This window comes from Nicotiana tabacum, chromosome 22 (genome assembly GCF_000715075.1).
Source record: "Nicotiana tabacum cultivar K326 chromosome 22, ASM71507v2, whole genome shotgun sequence".
NCBI lineage: Eukaryota > Viridiplantae > Streptophyta > Magnoliopsida > Solanales > Solanaceae > Nicotiana > Nicotiana tabacum.
Window position 1 is genome coordinate 156,718,949 of NC_134101.1, and position 17,381 is coordinate 156,736,329.

Consider the following 17,381-nt stretch of genomic DNA (forward strand, 5'->3'; position numbering starts at 1 on the left):
CTAACTGAAAAAATAAATAGTGTAGATAATGAGAGAGATGACTTGATGGTAGTGGTTGTTGACTTGAAGGAAACCATAGAAAACTTAAGCAAAGAAAAGAATGCCCTAGAAGAGAAAATTGTTGATACTGAGCAAGAAATGGATGACTTTTTGGTGGTTATCACATATCTGGAGGAAACCATTGAGGGACTCAAATCTGAACATAGGCATATAAGTATTGAAAAAGGGAAGGGAGTAGCTAGTGAGACACACATCAAACTTGAAAAAGAATTAAATGATGTGAGAACTAGTCTATGTGGTGAACTCGAGAAAAATAGGCAGCTTCAAGCTGAATTGAAGAAAGTTAAAATTGATCTTGAGAAATCTCTCAAGTGGACCTGGTCCTCAGATGCTGTCACTGCCATGTACTTCAACAATAGTAAAAACAGGCAGGGAAACGGGTTCCAAAAGGAGAAAACTCCTTACAACCCTCACAGTAAGTACGTCACAGTTCCTGATAACTGGCTTTGTACCAACTATGGTAATAATGGGCACTTCAAAGAAAATTTTCAGGCCAGGGTTCAATCTGTTTAGAAAAACAAAGTGTTTGCATGGACTAGAAAAGCTCTTATTCATCCCTTTTTCTCATTACAAGGACCCAAACTAGTTTGGGTTCCTAAATCTAACCCATAATTTATATGTGCAGGGAACAGTGAGAGGAAGCGGACTGCAATGGATCATGGACAGTGGATGGTCAAAGCACATGACTGGAAACACCATGAATTTTCTCTCACTAAAAGCCCTGCAAGGAGGGAATGTATCCTTTGGAAATAAAAAAAAGGGTACATTCTCGTGTTGGAAAAGTTGGAAAGGCTCTTTCACACTCAATTGAGAACATGTACTATGTGAATGGCCTGAAGTACAGTCTCTTGAGTGTTTCTCAAATCAGTGATAAAGGAAACAAAGTAGAGTTCTTATCAAAAGTGTGCACATTTACCAATCTAGTAATTAGGGAAGTGGTCTTAGTAGCCAAAAGATACAAGAACATCTACATTACTGACTTTGAATCTCTACAAGCTGGTGATATGAGCTACTTGAAAGCAGTTGATAATGATGCAGAACTTTGGCATAGAAGATTGGGGCATGCAAGCTTCTCACTTCTGAATAAATTGATTCAGAAGGACCTAGTTCGCGGTCTGCCAAATTCAAGATTCACCTGGACACTATTTCTTAGAACAAAGTATGAGACTTTCGAGGTATTTGTGGCCTTTTGTCAAGAAGATCCAAATGAAGATGGAATTGAAGGTAGCATGCATCAGATCTGACCATGGGACAGAATTTGACAACGCCAAATTTGATGAGCTTTGTAATGAAAATGGGATCACTCACAACCTCTCAGCACCAAGGACTCTACAGCAAAATGGTGTTGTTGAAAGAAAGAACAGAACTTTGGAAGACATGGCATGGACAATGCTCATTGACACAGTGGTATCACCAAAAAATTTCTGGACAGAAGTAATAAATACTGCTTGCTACTTGGTGAACCGGTGTATGATCAGGTCCCTCCTAAACAAAACCCCCTATGAGCTGCTCAATGGAAGAAAACCAAAGATAACTCATCTGAGAACCCTTGGATGCAAATGCTACATTCTCAACAACAGAAAGGACTAGCTTGGAAAGTTTGATGCAAAAAGCGATGAAGGAATCTTTCTAGGATATTCCTCTCAAAGTAAAGCCTACAAAGTCTACAACAAAAGGATACAATGTGTGGAAGAAAGTGTTCATGAGCTATTCAACGAGATACCCTCCTCTAACAAGGGAGGAAACAGTGATGACCAAGATAATGAACCACTTTTGGTCCTAGGGAAATATCTGATATTTTAAATGACAAGGCTGATATGAGGAGTCAGATGAAGGAGATAGGTAAAGACAATGCATCATCCTCTTCCTCTTCTCAAGAGGAACTTGGTACTTCAATTACTACCACTGAAGCTGAAGAAAGAGTTGGAGATGCAGTGCAAGGTACTCTATAAGTAGCAAAACAATGAGTGCAGGGAAATCCACTTAATTTACTCAGTTCCTCTACTAATCAAACTTCAATCCCTAATTGGAAACACAAAAGTGCCCATCCACTTGATAACATAATCACCCCCCTTAATTCTGGATTCAGACAAGTTCAAAAGCCAGAAATTCCCTAGTTCTCTTTGTATTTCTATCCCAAATAGAACCCAAAAATATCAAGAAAGCCTTGAAGGATGCTGACTAGATTACAACAATGCAAGAGGAACTGCATCAATTTGGAATAAACAAGGTTATCTGGTGGTCGAGAAGAGCACATATGAAATGGCTCATTCTATTGAATCATGCTTAATCTCATGGGGTAGAAGGAAACACAACCCAGTGGCTCTCTCAATAGCTAAAGCAGACACTCTTAACATGGCAAAGAACCTGGTCCAGCACAAGAGAACCAAACACATTGATGTCAGATACTATTGTCTCAAAGATAATGTGGAAAAAGGGACTTATTTGTATGAGATTTTGTTGCACAGAAGATCAAATTGCAGACACCTTCACAAAAGGTGTGAGCAAGAAACACTTTGAGAGAAATAGGATGGCACTTGGGTTAATTAAACCTACTTGAGAACCTGGTTTTGCTCACATGACCATGAAAGTCTCATTCAAGTAAAATTAGCTAAAGTGTTTTCTGACTAGGCCTAACTCACATTTATACCATTGCAGGTAAATAAGCATGACGATCATAGAAGCTAAAGGTACAATGTTATACTGCAAAAGAGAGCTGCAAAAATCTTTTACAAAAACCGGTCAGGAACCAGGTTCATGTACCACAGGTTAGTAGTAATGTGTTTTTCGCATGCTTTTTCAAAAAAGGTTAACAAAATTAATTCAACTTCCACATAATTCGACTTTTCATAGTTTGCATATCACGTCTTGTCTTTCAAATCCTTTCACCTCCTCTACACGATACGTATTCCTACAAACCTACCGCCATTTCAAAATCCTTCAAAACCTGTTCCTCTCCCTGCTCATTATTAGCCCTTCTTCCCATAAAACCCTCTCTCTCTCTCTCTCACAATAGTCTTGAACCTTCATCTCCTCTGTATCTCTATGATCCCCTCTTCCCTTCTCTCTCACTAAAATTTTTCTACCAAATCCTCCTACAATGGCAAACGAACAGTCTCTTCCTTCTCCTGCCATCAATACCACTCCCACTCCTCCATCTTCTTTAACTTTACCCCCAAAAACCCACTCTTCCACTATCCCCAATACTAATGCACCCACACCTGTTCCCTCCTCATATCCTATTGCCTTTCATTCTCCGTCAAATTCTATCTCCCTTCCATGTGTTGAAAACCCCATGTCTCCCCATTATTCTAATCTCACCAAAGAACGCTTAGAAAGTGTTACCCCTCAGTTGTTAGAGGTATCTGAGGATGATCCTGATCAGTATTTGAACTCCTCCAATTTGGAATTAGTGGCCCCTATGGAGTCACCAGAAAAGGAAGCAGCACACAACATCATGGCTATCGCTGTTGAGAGTCTTTTGAATGAAGGAGCCTCCCTTTTTTTTGAGTCTCAAGGGGGAGAAACTCATTTCCTAGGGGATGAAAGAACTTTGGTACTCTTCAAGTCTCCAATCCATGAAAAAGTCACAGAAAAACCTGTTGGAGAACCAGATTCTCTTCCAGCTGAAACAACCCAGGAACCTCTTGTTTATCCTAAGCCCTTGGAATCCATTCCACCCATTGAGGTCCCTGTTGATGAAGATGATATAGTTCTCAGCATGTGGTTTAAGATATGCAAACCAGTAGTGACTCCTAAATCCTCTTCCAAGTGACCCACTACCATGCTGCAGCAGAAAGAGGCTTTCGAGTCTGCCTTGCAGAAAAGTAATAGGAGTATCAAGAAAAAGAAGAAGAAGTTGATGAAACAAGGGGAATTTGTGACTGACAAAAGCACTCTAGTGGTTGACGTTGATGAAGATGTTGTAAAGGAATCTAGTTCCTCAGTGAAACGATCTACAAAAATCCAGAAGTCTGTGGTTGGAGCTTCCGATGAAGCTATTGAAAAACAAAGTGGAACATCTGTAAAAGGTATCCGTAAGTCTAAGAAGGTTGTATTTGAGTAAGCTATGTCTGAAGGAGACTCTGTAAGGGTTGCAAGCCGGAAAGGGAAGTTTGTTGAAGGGTCTAGAAAATGAAAACGGGAAACTGTGGGGGGACCTGGTTCTAGAAGACCATACCCAGTGACTGTGGTCTTTGGCAGGAGAGATTGAGAACTCAGAAAGTTTTGTGGGGTCATATGTTTGACTCGGCAATCTCAGAGATGGCAGATCTGAGGCAAGTTCTGGAGATGGTGTAATTTCAGTAATGGGATGATTTGTTTCAGGAGGATGTGCCTAAGGTGTATGAAGATGCGGTACAAAACTTCTACCATCTCTCTTCACTATTGAGGGGGATCACATCTGTGTGCTAGTAAATGGAATAGACATTGTGCTTGACACTTCAGCTTTGGGGAAAGTTCTCCAACTTCCATGTGAAGGGATGTCCTCAGTCAAGGGTGCTTGTGGAGCTAACTTTAGGAGAGCTATTATGAAATAGCAAGCTATTTAGCAGGGGGAACGGGTGCATAAGAAGGCACTACTTCCTGAGAATCAACTCCTCTTTGAGCTGGTCAATAAAGTGCTCTTACCTTGTGCTGAGATGCGGTCTATCGCTTCAAGGTCTAATCTGGTCTTAATGGAGGCTCTTGATGCGTTTGCCCCGATCAATCTACCATCAATCATGATAGAACACATACAAAAGGTGGAAAACTTTAAAGGTGTAATTACGGGTTTCCATATGGCTTTCTCCTCACTCGAGTGTTTCAATTCTACAAGGTTCCTTTGGCCAATCCCAAAGTGGGCACCTGCAATAAAACCTTCTCCAAAACCACTCTGGAAGAGTGTGAGTGTGTAGAAAAGGTTGGTGGTAGCACCTTGACAATTTCTCAGCTGATCAATGCTCAAAATGCTGCTACCGAAGAAATAAGGAGGTTGAGGGATCAGAATGTCATACTGGAAACTCAGCTTAGTCAAGTTGTTGGGGCACCTGGTTCTGTTAATTCTTCCCATGAAGAAGTTGCCCACTTGACCAAGCAAAATGATGAGCTTCGCGCAAAATTGCTTGAAGAGCAGCTGTCTGCAAATGCCCCTATGGACCTGGTTCTCAAAACCCTTGCTGCCTCCTTCTCCAAGTCTCCCTCTTATAGTGCCCCTTAGAAACCTCTTAGTGACCAGTTGTCTTCTGTTATGATGTTTTGTGGCTGTAGTTTTTTTTTTTGTTTTTTTTTTGTGATGGCATGTTGGATTTCAGCATTACTGTTCTTGTTTAATCAGTCCATTTTTATATCAATGCAACAACTTTTCCTTTTGCTTGTACAATGTTGTTTTCCTTTTGCTTCTCTTTTCTGTCACGTTGTGTGCACATATATGGTATGAGTTGGATATGTTAGACTTCTCTATGTTGTTTTTCTTCTTGTGTATTTTTAATAATGCCAAAATGGGGAAGTCTAAGTGAAATTGTTACAGGGGATCTGATTAAGGGGAAAGCATAAAGTCAGGGGGAACTTCTGAAGTTCCTGTTACCTCATCTGGTTATTGTTTCTCTAAATGTATGTTATAAATGTCTAAGTTTGTCATCATCAGAAAGTGTGAAAACTTGATAAGTTATAAGTACTTTTGTTTTACGTTTTGATGATCTAACAAACTTACTGTCAAGAACCAGATAAGGAACCTGTTACATATTCTCAAGACCTTAAGATCAAAAGGTTCCAGCTTGGGATATGGTTCTACTCTTCAGAGTCAAAAGAATAATAGAGGGAATAGATTGCTACCATTTCTGTTTCCCTGACAGCAGTATGAAAGTCAATTGTGCACAACTGGAAAGTGACTACCGCAGAAACAATGCAGCAGTTTTACAGTCACTTGCCCTTTGACTTACCAAGTGCTTACATCATTCAAGTGATGTCATCAAAGGTGTATTAACAAGAGCACTATAATAAAAGATCACTTGAACACTTGAGCATTTTAGTGATATTCTCTCAAGCACAAAAGATCTCATCCAGCATTGAAGTCACAAGTGTGTCAAGAATAAGAAGACAACTCCACTAAGGATCAGTTCCTCAATGAGCCTATGTGTGTCCGTAGTTGAGTTGTAATCTTGTTATTTGTTCTTCATTGTATCTCCTATCTTGCTTCCTTAGAAGCTTTGTTTTAGGAAACTCAAAATCATAAACCTTCTGAGTTTGTGTTGTGACTAGAGTTAGTCATAAGTTAAAGTCTTTGTAACTAGTAAGTGACAAAGTGGCTTGTGATAAGTATATCACAAGTTAGTTGAGTTGAAGTCTTTGTAATAGAGATATTACAAAGTGGCTTGTAATAGTGTGTTTACAAGTTAGTGAAGTTGTAAGCCTACAACTGTAGGTCGTGATTTTTGTCCCCTTGAATTGGGATTTTTCCACCTAAAAATCCCGTGTCTCATTTACTTACCATTTTAATTAGTATTCTCAGTGGAAAATATAGGACCAGGTACTCTATAGTTCAGTGGATTCATAAACTAACAGTTTCCTCCCCTTATATTCCAAATTATGAAGGTTGTTGATCTATTCATGTTGAAGGTTGGATTGTGAAGATCCCCATTCTCCCTCACCCTGCGTGCATGGACTGGATTCCACCTCTGAAAAGGAACCAATATCATTTCATAGTTCCCCGCTAATGGGTCCACTGGGGGCCTTATGTCCATTGTGCACTTGTAAAGTGCCGTTGGACAGTAGAGAATCTGCTTCTGCTCTTGCATCTCCGTAAATAGAAAGATTTTTATTTCGTCGAGGTTTGAATCCTCAACTAGGTTTTGAGGAATTAATTTTACAGGGTCTACATCTTCCTCCATTGCGTGTTCCATTTGGCTTGGATTTTGGTTTCTGTGGAGGTTATGGGATTTGCATGTTCTGTGGAGTGTGTGCATTTGAGGTTCGAGGATGGTCTGCATGTGCATTCCAAGGAGTAAAGATTGGATTGATGTTTGTTACAATATTTGGAGTGAAGAAGGGAAGATCCATTATTGGAGCTGAACTCTGGATTGGTATAAAGTGTAGATGAAGATTCCATTCTCCCCCTCATGGTGTGAGTAAGGTTGGCAGTCAAATTTGGAGCAATTGGAGTTTGGACATTGTTTATCCACACTTGATTGATATAATTGTTCATTGCTAAATGAACACCTTCCGAGATGAGTTGATCTAGGTAGTATGTGTTTTGTAGGACTATTATGGTTTCCCTCCCCTCCAGCATGATATTGAATGAGATTGCATGCCCCATTAGTCCCATCTCCACCCACGATATTGGTTGATGGTTTTGTGGTAATGCAGGTTGAATGAGAATCCTTCTTGGTTGGTTCAGAGTCTGTGGTGGTGGGAATACATTGTTTGCCATATTTGGAGTTTGATTGATTCTTTGTAGTTGTATTAGGCGATAACGTGTCCTCACAGAAATTAGGATTCTTGGCATTCTCTTTTACTGAAGATAAATTTATATTTGATAGAGGAGCACTTTTTGGAGAAAGGGAATTGCTATCTAGGTTTTCAATGATTGGAGTTTGGTTTTGCATGTAATTCGATTGGGATAGTATATATTTATTGGAGATTGCCAGAGGAGGGGATTGGGTTATTGATATGTGGAGAATTAAATTGGACATTTATTCATTGGTTGTGTTAAAACATGCCAACTGTTCCATTTTACTCGGCGCATGCAGATTAAGTTTAATGGAAATATTTTGCTTTGCCGTGTTTTGATCGAAATGAGTTAGATTAGTAGAGACCTTGATGGGAGGATCATATTAATTAGGGGTATTATTAATCAACTTGTGAGGGGATAGGTGGTTATGGGTGGTGGGTTCGTGTACGGGAGTGATAGAGTTTGAGTTATGGATGAGTAGTGGGTCCCTCAAGATTTCTTTAGTAGAATTTTTATTAGTAGTAATTGAAATATTAGGGCAATTAGTGGTTTTGTCCAAAATAGTGTCTACTTCTTCAAGAGGAAGAAAGTGGTTTTTGATTTTAATATTGAGATCAGTATGATCTAAATTATAGAGTGGTACTGGGGGTTTAGAAGCATGCTTGTTTTTATACATGAATTTCTGAGTAGGTAGGAACTTACCCGATTTTGCCTAAAAAATATTGACGTTAATACCTGATTGGTACGAGTTTGAAGGTGTTTTGTGGAGTCCTTCTTTTTCCCTTTGTTGAATGAGACATTCTTCCATACTTCTTTTTGATCTTATTGCAAAAGGTTTGTGTTTGGTGTCCCTGATTTGAGTTCTCCTGGCGTCTGACTAGTTTTGGTATGGGTGCACTGTTTTATCGAGTGTCCAAGTGTCCACAATTTTTGCACACTAGATTCTCGCCTTCATATTATATATACTACTTGTGTGATCTAATGAAGATGAAAGAAATCACCGGCTTATCTAATGAAAGTTCTACACATAGGCGAGCATATAGATCACGGAGCGTTGTTGATGTGTAGACATCTATTTTTAATAGTCTTCCTATTGTACTATCCACTTTTTGAAGGATTTTTCCATCATAAAATTATGTGGGGAGTTGTGGTATCCGGATCCAGATTACTGTGAATGATTGCGTCGCTTGAGATACTACAAAGTTAGGAACCCAGTGTTGTACGGATAGAAAATGTCCATAAATAAACCATGCTCCTTTTTAATGGAATTTATCATATTTTCCTCCTTGTTAAAACGTACAATGTAATAATCTTCACCTAAATCGATTAATGGAAAAGATTCAGATGGTTTCCATAGGTCCATTAATTTTTCTTTAAAATGTCGTGTGGAATTCTCTTCCCTAGCAACTTAATTATGACGGAGTGTCTCCAAGGATAGTAACCTTTGTTTGTCCTCCATAATAATGGGCACAGATTAATTAAGATCATATTGAGGTTATTATTGGGAAACTTCATTGTCAGAAGTAGAATTAATATCCTTAGGTATTTGATGGGGTGATGATGAAACTATAGAAATATTTTTTTTCCATTTCGTTGGCCAGTAATTATTCCTTAAAGGAGGGCGATTCAGTATCCATGAGCATTAATTGAGAATTTATATCTGGTGGTTTAGGAGGGGTGACGATTTGGTTGGTGTCTTGGGACATCTAGGAGTTCAGTGAAGATTTTGGTGATATGGAATATGATTTTAGAGAGAAGTCAGAGTTTCTCACTAAGGAAAAAATCCTTTTGCCATATCAAAAAACTTCTTCCCCAAACTGACCTCAACTGTTAAAATGTCATGGTTTTACCTTCAAAACTATAGCATTGTAAACAAAGAGAATTACAAGGACTGTTAAATTTGGCCCAAGCCCAAATGATCCGTCCAATCTACTCAAAGTTGGATTGGTTATTGACACGCCTATTTATTAAACTTAGTGCATCTTGACCCAATTCATTTCAATTTATTTAAAATTGGATTGATTTTTATCTCTAATTGATCAATGAGTAACTTTGCCAAAATATCTTAGAAATAATTCTTTTATGCTTGATACGTTGTATTGTATATGGCCATAACAAAAGTAAGAAAATCTTATTTAGTAATTCTACAATTTATAAAAAAAATACATATAAATTAAAGTTTGGTGAGAGTTGCGCCGGTTTGGCTATGACCCAAATTTTAGTCTATTTTGACCCAGTTCATCTCAGTCCAAGTAACTTTTGAGTGACTTGCCCATTAATCGACTCAATCCATTTTGACCCATCTAAAATCACTCCGACCCGCCCATTTTACACCTCTGTACCTCAACGAGGAAAGAAACAAGGCTGTCATCATTCTGAAGCAGACAATAAACTGAATGAAAATGGACAATGTGTAGTGGTTCTAACATTAAAAGACCTAGGATATTAGTAGGTTTACGCTTGGAGATGAAGTCCTTTTTGCAATTGGTTAGCCTGGCTTTCAAAGGGATGTCTAACTTGTCTATAAATCATAATCATTCTCCACCAACATAACTATTCTTCATTTCTTTTTTTTTTTTCCTCACTGGCTTCCAGACTCATATTTTTTTTATCTATTCCAAATTTTCTTTTTCTTCTTTTGTTATTCTTACGTATTTGACAAAAGATGCAAGTACGAGTGTTATGTTTATACGTATCATGAGATCTAATGATATAAAAATAATTTTGAATGAAAACATTGAGTATCTTTTTTTCTTCTTTTATCTTTTTGTAAAGAATTGAAAGCTTGATACTCTTCATTACATCACATACAGCTAGCTTCTCAATTTAGGGAACCTAAACTATTTAATTAGGTGCTAGAACACATATCTGAGAATGTGGCAGTACAAGTTCATGGTCAAAGATTAATGGACCTAGTGTGTGTGTATATATATATATATAAGTTTGTTGTGGAAGTTGTTGGAAAGTACAAATATTTAAGTTGTGAACGTATCTAACTTTGCTTCCGTGTTGCTTCGTACGAATGGATTGAACAAAATCTCAAAAAATATTTCACCATCATTCGAACTTTCATTTCATTGATCTAGATCTCCAAATATTTTCAAAGGACTAAGAACCTACTAAATTTATCTATTTGATTTGTCTCTGCTGTAATACCATTGGATATTTTATCAGCATGATTAACAAAATATTAACATTCAACAAATTAAAATTGGACTTCCTTTGCCAACTACGTACGTGCTATATATATATATATGATCGTATTTCCTCCTGTTTGCCATAAAAATATAATGCTCTTAGTTGATTTAGACATGTTATTGGTATCATGTTGGTATGCTTCCTACGTCTATTGAAACTCTTGATGACGAGCAAGAAATACTCCAATGTTGTTTGATAAGTGCGCAATGTTGTTGGTAATTAATATGACTGTTATGTCGAGGAAGAGGCAAACCCGAAATAAAGGAGATAAATAACACCAAATTTTAATGTGGAAAAATTTTCAAATCGAAGGTAAAAACCACGGGATCACAAAGATCCAAAAAGCTCCACTATAACAATAAGAGGATTATAAAAGTTCTCCAAATTGGCTACACAACAAGTGCCAAATACGGAGCAACAACAAATCAATTGAAGAAAGAGGAGAATCCAGTTCGAGGCTCATAATCAGATTCTACGAGCCTTCAAATCCGATCTCTACCGTTCAAATCAAAGAGCAAGATGTTACGAATATTCAGTCAAATTTCAGCCCGATCCAACAGTTAACGAATCAGAAAACGCGATTTGAAGTTGGTTGGTCGGAATAAAAATCTGCAGCAACACAAATACTTTTCTTCTCTTTTTTCTCTTGATGAAAGCTCTCTCAAAAACCGCTGTTATGTGCTTAAGTCTTTCAAAGACTTCTACCAATAAGCATTTAATAATTCTCCAAGGTTGTCCTTTTTATAGATCATGAGTGGTGCTTTCTCTTAAAGCCAAAACCCACTCAAAATAGGAATAAACACCGAATCTGATTCCGAATAGAAATGAAAATTTAAAGAGAATAGGATTAGGTCATTGGGCCTTTGACCGGACAACATGGGCATGAGCCAACACATCTTTTACAGCATGATGATTTATGAGCATGAGCACTCATAGCCTGATTGCCCTTATCTTTTCTTATAGAATTAAAACAATTAATCCTAGGTTGAACTATATATAGGTTTTGTAATATGTTCAATCAAGAAAATAAAGGCATAAAACTAAAATTGAATTCCAGAAGTTATGCACAAGAAAGTACGAATTTCAGAGGTCAAAAACAAATTCATCAAACAAAACATATAATTATAAACCCTTAGATACAACTTGTAAGACCCTGTAATGATTTCCAAAAGATTTAGTTTGCATTTAATTTTCACCATGAGCAGCAAGTACCAAAGTTTAGGATGGTGCTGAGCATGTGATGCTCCACTTAAAGTCACTGTAGCTCATAAAAGTTAAAAGACGCGTATACTTACAACTTTCAATAAGGGAGTACTTGTTAAGAAAAATCAACATTACTTCTAACTAAACTTCAAAAATTTAGTTGATGAGTTAGAAAATTGTCCAAATTCAAACAACAACCCATTCTCTCAATTAATCAATGCGGGTCACTTTAATATCCTCTGCTCAATTAGGTCTAAATATTTGGAGCGTCAATAATATAACATTTGTGTAATAAAGTATTAATTCTAAGTTATATACATTAATTGTGTAAAAAAGATTTACACCATCCGATCACTTAAAAAATAGTTGCAGGTTATACTATTTAATAAGCATTGATTGATAACATAAAATAAATGATAAATAACCTAATATAATAAGTTAAATAACATTGATGGTGTAAATTATTTTTACTTTGTCATTCCATATAACTTAAATCCACCAAAGATATAAATGAGTTTGGTTGTGTACCAGAATAAGAAAATGGAAATTGTGCCTAGCTCAACCCAACAAAACTAACTCATAAAGTGAAATTATTCAAGATCATATAAGAGTAGATTACCTCAATCAGCGCGGGACTTTAAATTGTACAGTTACTAAAAGAGTTTAAGTTTTATACACTTTCAATGTTAGAAATTTTTATATTATTGAGTCGTCTTTACATGTTGTAGTAGGCAACCTATTTTATTTTGAAGATTATGAATATTACATTTAAATGAGGCTTAATTACTTGTATATATAATTCGAATACATAATTTAAACTCTTACCAGAAATAGCAAAACATGTAAAAGGCCATGGAAATTTCGTTTGTCACACCTCTTTTGGCCAAACCAATGGGGGCCGAGCGTGCAAAGGCTAGTAGTGCTGTATCCACAATATGTGAGCTGCATTATAAGTAGTCTGATTAAGTCCTATATATAGACCATATTCCCTTCTTTGATTCCCCCTGTCCTTCTCTGCATAATATATACTCACATGTTTTTTGAAGAAATATTAAGGAATAGGCATTATGAGCTCCAACATTGTACCTGTTCCAAATGGAGAAATTATTTCTCAACATGACCAAAAGAAGCAGAAACCTAAACTTTCCTTTATTGATATTGTTTCATCTCTCAAGGAAAGAACAAGCAAGTGTGATATGAGGAAAATAATACATAGTGTTAAAGTTGGGCTGGCTTTGGTATTGGTGTCGCTTTTATATCTTTTGGATCCTCTGTTCCAGAAAGTTGGACAAAATGCCATGTGGGCTATTATGACTGTTGTAGTTGTCTTCGAGTTCTACGCAGGTTTATCATTTAATCATTCATCCATTCATTGTTTTCTCTATCAATAAACATATATAGTGTAAAAATTTCTATCAATACTTTTGTTTTCCCTATTACTAGTATAAATAAATTAATTTCAATGATGATGTATGATCTCCTATCAGGTGCTACACTAAGCAAAGGCATAAACCGAGCGATTGGTACAGTATTGGGCGGAGGATTGGGATGTATGGCTGCAATTTTAGCTGACAATAGTGGAGAAATTGGCGGAGCCTTAGTTGTTGGCATCTCTGTGATTGTCATTGGTAAATATTGTCACTCATGTCCTCACAATAAAGTTACTAAAATGAAGCTAATAATAAGAGTTTAACTTCTAACTATACATTAACAGTGTAATTTAAGATTGTCTAATTTATTTTTAGATTACTAGTTCACTTATTTCAGGCTACAACTTTCACTTAATTTGGACATTATATTATACTTAAATATCAGGTCTCCTACAAAAAATTACACGTAACTACCCACACTAACATTTGAAAAATAAAAATAATAACCTGCTATATCAGTTAAAGTGAAAAACTTCCTTACACTGTCAGAATATATAACTTGTATCCTAATAATAAAGGTGTATATAACATTAATGGTAATATTATAAACAGGTGCTGGTGCAACGTACTCAAGGATGATACCAAGCGTGAAGAAGAGATATGACTATGGAGTTATGATCTTCATATTGACATTCAATTTGGTAGTAGTGTCTGGAGTAAGAGCTGACAAAATCATGAAATTGGCTGGAGAGAGACTTTCCACCATTGGTATGGGATTTGCTGTCTGTATATTTACAAGTTTCATCTACCCCATCTGGGCTAGTGATGAACTTCATTCCTCCACTGCTTCTAAGTTTGATAAAGTTGCATCTTCTATCCAAGGTAAGTTTGCACATTTATTTCCTCCCAATAAATTAACCTTCAAATATATCTTTTTACGTAAATGAACATGAACAATTAATTATCCATTGCCATCTTAATTTTAGGCTTAGTAATAGTCTTGAAATAATGGATTGACTACTTAAAGATTTATCTTACTATTAACATGGGATACCACGTAAGTTAATATTTTTACCAGATTAGTAAATAGTAGTAGAACGTATCGCTGAAATTTACTTAGTTACCTTTACAAATGACTTGATTTTGTAAATATTTTGCTCTGCCGGTCCATAAAATTAAACTTAAACTTGAACTAATATACCTTTTGAAATATATCTTACCCATTGATGGTGATTCTTAACGTGTTTCTCGTTAATTTTCAGGGTGCTTAGAGGAATATTTTAAGATAGCCGATGATAAAGAAAAACAACCAACAATTGACGTCAGTGGATGCAGATCGGTGCTGCACTCCAAGTCCAGTGATGAGTCACTGGTATAATATACTTAACAATTGATCTTACTAGGAAATCCATAATGTTGGATATAAATATTTTATTAAAATAATAATAATAATAATAATATGAGAACTATTTCAGTCAAATTTTGCGAAGTGGGAACCTTGGCATGGGAAATTTGGATTCTTTTATCCATGGGAGAAGTACTTGCAAATTGGAGAGGTTCTAAGGGAGCTTGCGGCATCCGTTCTCTCATTCAAAGGATGTGTTCAATCAGTCAGAAAGGTAAAAATACTGAAACACTTAATTTTATTTCTTTTTCCTTTCAAAATATTAAGAACTTGTTTAAGAAATAATCAATGGTTATTTCTTAAAGAAGCTTTGGAACGAAAGAAGTACTATCTCCGGTCTATATTATCTGTCTTTTAAGATTTTTGCACATTATTTAAGAATGACATTCAAGAGCCATAATTATAAGAATTTTTATAGTACATGCAAAAACCACCAAACGTCTCACTTAATTAACCCTTTATTAATTAAAGTAGTACGGCAGTGTTCTAAAACAAGAAGTAGAATAAGCACTTTTATTTTTTCTAAAATATTAAATATATTGAACAAATTCAGGTTGCCAACAAATAATATAGACCGGAAGTAGTACTTTCTTGTTTAGATTCACTTTTCTTCAATTTATTCGTCCAAAAATTGACTCAAAATTTCATGTTACTTTCTATTTGGTACTGATGAGCAGCCATCCGCAACACAAAGAGACAGCATAAAGGGGCCATGTGAAACAATAGGATTGTCAATTGCATGGATTTTGAAGGAAGTTGGAGAGAGCATAAGGGACATGAAAATATGTCGTACTAAAGTTTTGATAAGTCCGAGAACACAATGCATGATACAGGAGCTAAGTCTCCTTGTAAAAACTGCGGAGAGTTCGACTGAAAATCTTGGGTTGGCTAGCTTTATATTTCATTTGTTAGAGTTGGTGGAGAAGGTAGAAATGGTGGCTACAAAAGTGGAAGAACTTGGTGAAATTGCTCGGTTTCACAACAAAAAAGTTGATGTCTGACTTTAATCTACTCAGCTGTAAATTACTGGTGCCCCTATATAATAGAAATATGGGCAGTACCGCAGTACGATAAAGACACAAGCGCTACTCCATTAGTTGTGAAGATTATGATCCAACCGAAAACATTTTGAGTTTATGGGTTATGGGCTTACTGACCATTCTAAATAAATTATTTATATATATTAAATTAAATTTTTAGCACAAATATAAAAATTGGGTCAAAGCTACTGAATCCTGCCCACGTGACATATATCATTTACTGACAGGGTATCGTAGAGTTCCTACTCATTTCTTTCAGAAAAACACTCAGTCATCTATGATACCAACCTGGTATATCATACTAACAGGGTATCAAAGAGGACCGGCAAAAGAAACTCATTAGTCTTCTATGATAGTCGCGTATTATATATCACATACTATCATAGTATCATCGAGGACTGGTTAATTCCTTTAAAAAAGTAGTAGCAATATACAATTGTAATTAATTATATACTCTTAAATTAATTATTGTATACCAATATGGTATATAACATTTTGCTATATAATAAAATTCGTCTTTTTGCTAGTTCAACTCAATTTTGACATAAATTCGAAAATCAGTATACCACCATAATCTACACATTAAATAATATCATCCAATGAATTTCAATTGCAAAACACTCCAAGCACACACAAAAAATTAGATATAAAATTTTCAACTTATACATATGAAATTTTAATTTTTTTTTTTATATTTGATATTGTATCGACCACTTTGAAGTGTTTCTACTAAATCCATGTAAGCACAAACTTTTAATTGACATGAGGAAGAATCCATTGTTGATCCGCAAAAATAATTATCTCCCTTTACGTAATGTCAAAATTTTAAAATTAGCCAGCAAATAATAAAGATTGGAGTTAATTTCCAAAAGCATCCAAATTAAGCTAAATCAAGTCAATAATTTCTAAAGATCGTGTGTTAATTTTTTCTGAGCTTTACCTTTAATATGCCTTTCAAGAAGTAATTTTATGTAACAAAGAAAAATGGGAATTATTCAAGAGAGAGGTATAAAGCCTTTTAATGAATAAAAAAAGAAACAAAAAATAATAGAAATCATGGATTGGTTGTATTTATAAAAATAAAGTAGGACAATAGTGATCAATAATACCGAAATGGTCGAATCAAATTTTGGGATATTGGAAAAAGCAGCGAAAGTGCAAAGATGATTTTTTTGGTTTATTGATGAGAAGGGATTGGTCAGTGAAAATTTGGTCTGAATTAGTTTGAAAAATTAAATATGGTGAAGATGAATTAGATAAGGAACTTTGGTGAGAAGAAAGAAGAGTGAGGTTTTAAAAAGAGAAGGTGAAAAATAACTCAAGGAAAGAACATTATTGGCTACATGAATAAGTGGGTAGGTCGGGTAATTATTTATTGGGGTAAATATGTATCTAGTGTAGATTTCCCTAAAATCATTCCTATTGGGCTCCCACGGGTGGATGCTTTAAAAGATTTTTATAAAGAAATGTATATTTTTAGCCACACCTAAAATAATATCCGATAAAATATATTTTACGTATAGATACTTTTTAGCTGACAAATGCAAATTGTTTTCGATCAATGTATACGGTAAAATCGAAGGATCCAATTTTCCATCGTTATAACATCTCAAAGGCACGAAATCACGATCGAGTTTCATCCCTCGAGGGCTATCGATGCCCGACCTCGGGATAGTATG

At 35.8% G+C, this 17,381-nt stretch overlaps 1 protein-coding gene across 1 annotated transcript; it reads left to right on the top strand.

Annotated features, from left to right (window-relative positions):
- Positions 1–12,885: 12,885 nt before the first annotated feature.
- LOC107815548 (aluminum-activated malate transporter 13-like) lies at positions 12,886–16,068 on the top strand. Its single transcript, XM_016641159.2, has 6 exons — positions 12,886–13,231; positions 13,375–13,515; positions 13,870–14,139; positions 14,520–14,629; positions 14,733–14,876; positions 15,340–16,068. Exons 1-6 carry the CDS (start codon positions 12,955–12,957, stop codon positions 15,661–15,663), a joined length of 1,266 nt encoding a protein of 421 aa, XP_016496645.1. The 5' UTR covers positions 12,886–12,954; the 3' UTR covers positions 15,664–16,068.
- The last annotated feature ends 1,313 nt before the right edge of the window (positions 16,069–17,381 follow it).

Coding starts and splice junctions, on each gene's coding strand:
- LOC107815548 (XM_016641159.2), top strand. CDS start 12,955: ATGAGCTCCAACATTGTACCTGTTCCAAATGGAGAAATTATTTCTCAA. Junction 13,516..13,869: donor CATCTCTGTGATTGTCATTG/GTAAATATTGTC, acceptor TATTATAAACAG/GTGCTGGTGCAACGTACTCA. Junction 14,630..14,732: donor AGTCCAGTGATGAGTCACTG/GTATAATATACT, acceptor GAACTATTTCAG/TCAAATTTTGCGAAGTGGGA.